We start from the raw sequence: 6,286 nt of genomic DNA on the forward strand, positions 1-6,286 counted from the left end.
TTTACAATAAATAAGTAACTAACTAATATATCATAAATTTATAATTAAAATAAATTTAATTAATAGAAAAAAATCTCTATTTTTAATCAATTAAATTTAATAATATAAAGTGCAAAATTATATGATGATGATGATGGTGGTGGTGGTGATGGTTAACGTCCGCTAAGACCAAACATTGGTCTATCGGACTTAAGATTTCATTCCTATGCTCAAAAAGCTTGGAGAGAAGCCTCCTGAGCTCACTATAATTTTGACATTGTAAAAGGCTAGGAAGGTCAGTGTTGTAACAAAGATTGTGAAACTGAGATCTAATGTGGTTGTATGCGGGGCACTCTAAGAAGAAGTGGTTTTCATCCTCGATGCTCCTATTCTCATATATATGGCAGATCCTTTCCATCCATGGTGTTTTAGGAACTGCCCAACGACTTGTTTCACTATGGAGCTCATGAGAATTCGTTCTAATCTTTGCTATATTAATTTTCTTCGAGGCCCCATGATAGTATATATATTTATATTATCCTAAAATATATCAATTAATTTTAAAAAAAAATAAAAATAAAAATAAACCAATTAAATTTAATAATCTTTACATTAATTATTTATATTTTAAAATTTCCATCTTTGTCCTCCAATATATCTATCATATATTGCATACTAAATTTAAATTAATAAATAAATCTCGATTAAAAATACAATTTCAAGAACAAAAACTCTATTATGAACCCACTAATATTATTTTAATAATTAAAATATATTTATATTTTAAAATTTTATTTTATTATTTGATATACCAGTTAAAAATTTTAATTTCTATCCTACCATAAATTTATATAAATATTTCTTGATAATACCGTTACAAATACTCTATCAACCAACTAAAATTAGCCGTCTTTGCTAGAATAATTGAAAATATCTATACAGACTCAATAGAAACTAAAACGTAAACTTCGTTTATTTAATTTCGACTTAATTTTCGAGTGTTCTCAACGAGCAACAACCACGTGGTGCATCATTTTCTATCCAACAATCATGACTTTTTTGACATTATTTTTTACCTTAAATTATCCCTCACTGCGGAAGCTTCTTTTCACCTAGCCACCTGTACAGGTGATGACTAGATCTTCCAAAAATACTAAATCCTTTATATTCGAATACAACCTGTATCCGTATTGGAAACGAATAGTGGGTGCCAACAATGCTTTTTACCTTTCTCACGCCGGCATGGAAAAGAAAAGCTCTCTCGTACGGCCAGGCGCCGAAGAAAAACAACATTGAACCTGGACACACAAAGGAAATCTGAAAGCGGAGTCCGGAAGGGAATATTTTCACCTCTAAATTACGCCGTGCCGTATTTCGGACACCATGGGTATAAATTAAGACAATAGAATGGATGGAGGAGCTTCAAATATAGATTACTCTGGTAAAAAAGGGCCATCCCAGCTACCCATTGGCCAAAAAATTATAAAAAGGCTGTCGCCCTTAAAGCCCAACACCTGATCAGAGCAAGTCGACAATTCAGGGTGGGAGGGGATAAGATAAGGTAGAAACTTTATTGTCACTGTGATACTTTATGGGGACTAAGTTTTCACGGCGTTTCGAAAAGTGACTTTACACTACTTTCTTTATATACCGAGGGGAAAAACAAAAGAAATGACAGTATCACACTGTTGTACTAACAGAGATTCGGTTCTTCATGGAGATAGGTTCCAACGTTTAAATTTTGAAGTAAATGCCAAATATATACAGTCACTTGTATCAAATCAATCAAATACACATATACGTCTGTCATTGCCCAACAAGGATAATATATTTTAATTAGAAGAAAGTTGAAAGTTGAAACCACTGTTTGATACAGAGAAATCTCTGTGATTAAAAAGATTTCGGAAATAAACAACATTAATATTACATATTTGAAGACTAACCAGGGAGGTTAGTTAAATGGGTCGAGTTTCTGTTGTTAAAGCAATTATTTTTGATATTGAAAAGTTACAGGACTAGAACTCTTGACACCCTCGACCTCAACGACAGTCGGTGAATTACATTTAAAAAAATATATACATAATAAAACAACAATATCTATCCAGTACCTATTATGCTGTGTGTGTGAGAATTATTTGGGTGAATCCATGGATCCCCAGCAATAGTTTGCTTCTGGATCTTTAACGTTAATGCCAAGCTTCTTTGATGAATGATGAGGGGTTGTGTTAGATGGGAAAAAACTGCATTGGCCTTTCCAGCTGTCAAGAAAGCGACGCACGTCGGACGTAAAGGGGGTGGAAGCCGAGCCTGGCTGTCGGGGATTGCACAGGATTCCGGCCATGCGAGATGAATGCGGCGCGAGAGGAGCTATTCTCTCGTAACAATCGATTGAAAAGAGCGAGAGGGAAAGATAAACTTCGTCCTTGCTCCACTTTTGCTTTGAAGAAGACGAAGAAGGTTCCTGGGATATTGAACCAGATTTCAAATGCTTGTAATTGCTGTTATTTCTGGAGAGAAGAGGGTGCAGGCAGTTGACGTAGAGACGCCTGAATCCGCCGAGAGCCACCACCACGGATTTCAACTGCCCACTCTGAGACGAGGCGGTGGATGGCCAATGGCGCGTGCAGATGGCCTCCCAGAGCCCCTCATCGTCGGTGGCCTGCTTCCATTTCTTGGTGACGCAAGAAGCCATGGCCAAAGACACCCCGTCCAGATGCTTGAATATCTCGTTCAGCATGTCCACGTTGTTCGCAACCTCGTCATGGCATCGCGCCAGTTTCTTGTTTCTCCCCGCTGTGACTCGATCCCGCGACGTTTCGTTCTCCCCGGCCATGAATCAATCAGTCAACCTGGATGATCTGAGAATGAGCAGACGATGAAGAAAAAAGAGGGGCACAATGAAGAGATAAATAGTAGAGACGAATACCGTGTAGCGATGAAATGAAAGGAAGGGAATGGTTGCAGAGTGGGGCCATTGTGGGGTGCATTTAAGCGTAATAAATCGTGGAAAACGACGAAGAATAGTTGGGTGGTGGTGGTGGGGATGACACCAGAAACGACAAAGAGGCGTCAGGTCAACAGGGCCCTCCCTGCCCTTTCCACGTCGCGACAAGCGACAAAACAGGCATCGCGCCGCTACCCGACAGAATAGCGGTGGTGGTAGTGCTGGACGATCCAAACCCAAAAACATTAATAAAAACATATTGCCTTTGGCTCTTCTTCTGTACTCCTTTGGCCGGCCTCCTCTTAACCAAACCCGTCCCCTAAATGGAAGTTTCTTCGTTGGGTTTATGCAGGACCGTGCTCCTCCGTGGCACCGTTTCGATGAATGGTTGTTATCTCTATGACATCTCTTTTAAACTAACATATTTCTGCACAGCCGAATGTTGACTTTCAAGGGAATAGAGCAAAGATATGCCGCAGGGATCTGCGCTCTAGATAAGGCGTAATTCCTTTTTTTAATAGTTTTTTATGAAAAATTATTAAACTAATATAAATAATTAATAAAATGGAGCGTGGAAGATCAAATTTTGTCAAGAAGAGAATTAAATAAATTAAATGTGAATGCATTCTCAATCTGATTTATTTTTTGGGTCTAAAGACACTTTTTTAATTTTGAATGTATTTGCTCAAGGCATGAATTATCCTCCCTTCTGTTCTTTAATTTTTCTTTGTTCTTTCCATTAGTTTAATTTCTTTTAATTTATTTTTTTTTCCATCCCTTTGTTGTCGATTGTGTTTAATTTATTCTCAATGGTGTATTTTTCCCTTGTATTTTTTAATTTTTCTTTGTTCTTTCCATTAGTTTAATTTATTTTTATTCGTTTTTTAATTTTTCTTTGTTCTTTCCATTGCTTCTTAATGGTGTATTTTTCATGTTTGAATTTTTAATGTCAGTGATAATAACTTTTCATGCTTTGTATGGGTGTATTATAATAACTTTTCATGCTTTGTATATGTTATTTTTTATTATGATAACATTTCATGCTTGGCATCGTATATGTTTTTTTATATTTTATTTTTTATATTTAATATTTTTAAAATAATATTATTTTTATATAAAATTTTTAAAATTAATATTATTAGTTTCAGTTGTATCAGAATATTTAGTGATTAATATGTCTTTAAAAAATAATATTATTTTATTTACTATAATATTATATATAAAATAATATTCTTATGAAATGAATAAATCATTAAAACATAACAATATGAAAAATCAAACTTTTAATTTATATATAAATTTTTTTTTTTAATTATTTATGTTGACTTATATTTTGAACTTTACTATTCACGGAGAGTAGTCTTTAATATTAATAACATTATTTATTTTACAACGAAGTTTGCTAATGAATATTCTAATTTTTGGAAAATCATTTTTTTTAAATAATAAATTTTTAATTATTTACAGTTACATTACATTTTTTTTAAATTTTTATTAAGTTTATGTAAAATTTAATAAATATTTTTAAGAATTATAAGTGAAATTATTTAAAAGTTTAATGGCTTAAAAAAGTTTTTTTTGAAGTGTTTGAATCTATTTATTTAAATAACAAGAATCACAATTTTACTCAAAATTATATTACCAAATTGTGATATCTTTCTTATCTCACCTATTAATTACACTAAGCTCATCCCAATAAACCAAAAACCCCATGCTTTAAGAAGTAACCACAACCCAATTAACGAACAATCTCAATCCCATGCTTTAAGAAGTAATTACACCATAACCCAATTAACGAACAATCTCATGGTTTAAGCAATGGTAGCATTTTATTTATAACATATGATGATGATGGTGGTTAACGTCCACTGAGATCCAATTGGTCTATCGGACCTATAATTTTCTTAGTTTCTAGTTGTCTGGCTCCTCGTCTTTCTTGGCGAGATTGATGTTGTAGCTTTCTTTTTTTTCTCTATGGTCTTCCAACTTTCTTTATCTTGCATCTCCTTCATCTCTTCTGGCTCTTGGGACATTGGTGTCTTAGCTTCGCGATCTATTGTGTTTGTCCTTTTGAAGATAGTCGAAGAAGAAGTTTGCTCTAGGAGATCTGCTTTGCTGTTAAATGAAGATTTATTTTGTGTAGTATTCGAATCCTCATAACTGTTGATGCTTGAGGGATTGTCGAGTTCACTCTTTTGTTGTTGGGTGGGGCTTTCCCCCTACTTGTCTTAAGAGTTGTTTCTTTCTTGCCCGATTTCTTGTGATTCAAAGTTTTCTCGAGAGTATTCTTCTTTGATGACAGTGTAGTGTTCTTTTTGTGCTCCTTCCCACCATGTAGATCTATGGTGATTTTTTCTAGCAGAATTTTTCTGGGAGGCTTTTGGGCAATTTTTGGCTAGGTGGCCTGTCTCAAAGCAGGATCGACATCTGAAGAGGACACTTTCATAATCAAATTTCTGGTTCCACACATAGTCTTTACTTGTTAGGTGTATTTCAGCAGGGAATCCGACGCTGAAGTCCATTTCCACACAGATGTGTGCATAGGTGGTTCTGGCATATTCCTCTGTTTCTGGGCACTTACAGTGAAATTTCCCAATTGCATTTCCAATGGCTTTTAGTGAAGAGAAATTCCAAAGATGCAAGGGTAGGTTTGGCAATCTCACCCAAACTAGTGCTGAGGTTATGACTATTGTTGAGGGATCGAATGATGGGTTCCATTGCCTCATGAATAGGCCTGATTTTTCCCAAAACCAGGGGTCGGAATCTAGAATACATTGTCTGATTTCAGGGTTTTCAAAATCTACTATAAAGAAACTCGTAGCACAGGGGTAGATATTAATTTCATCATGAATTAGAGGCTTCCATACCTCCGAGATCCAACTGTGGAGAGCTGTCAGCTGTGACCAAAAACCATTGAATCGGCAGATTATGGCACTTTCAAAGAACTTCAAAGCCTCATCGAGTGAGGCCTGGACCACCTACACACTGGGAGCTGGGGCTTCACTGATGATATGGGCCGGAGCTTGCCCCCCAGAGGTAGACGGAACTGAGCCAACAGCTATTTTCGCAAAGTTGGGAGCCATCTGGAGAATGCTCTCCTACTGAGTATAAAAGATTGCAGAAGAGAAGGCCACAGAAGATTGCCGAAGATCTACGGCAGCCACAAGATCTACTATTCATATAACAGCCAACAGGCTTGTCCTGAGTTTCTTCTCAATCACGCGCAGTTAATTAGAACCACGAATTTTCGTTTTGCTGTATTCTAGCAATGGCTGCCAGGAAAAGGCCCAATCGATGAAGAGTCGCAAATCTGGAATTCTGAAAGAGGGTCGAAAAACGACAGAGTTCTCATGCAGAGACAAA

General features: G+C 35.9%; 1 protein-coding gene across 1 annotated transcript; it reads right to left on the reverse strand.

The window, feature by feature from the left end:
* Window positions 1–1,783: 1,783 nt before the first annotated feature.
* LOC149233614 (F-box protein GID2-like) lies at window positions 1,784–2,925 on the reverse strand. Its single transcript, XM_089376778.1, has one exon. It carries the CDS (start codon window positions 2,810–2,812, stop codon window positions 2,111–2,113), a length of 702 nt encoding a protein of 233 aa, XP_089232904.1. The 5' UTR covers window positions 2,813–2,925; the 3' UTR covers window positions 1,784–2,110.
* Window positions 2,926–6,286: the final 3,361 nt, after the last annotated feature.

Source organism: Pinus tabuliformis, chromosome J (genome assembly GCF_031772625.1).
Source record: "Pinus tabuliformis cultivar Carrire ecotype Pingquan chromosome J, CPIR1, whole genome shotgun sequence".
Classification (NCBI taxonomy): Eukaryota; Viridiplantae; Streptophyta; class Pinopsida; order Pinales; family Pinaceae; genus Pinus; species Pinus tabuliformis.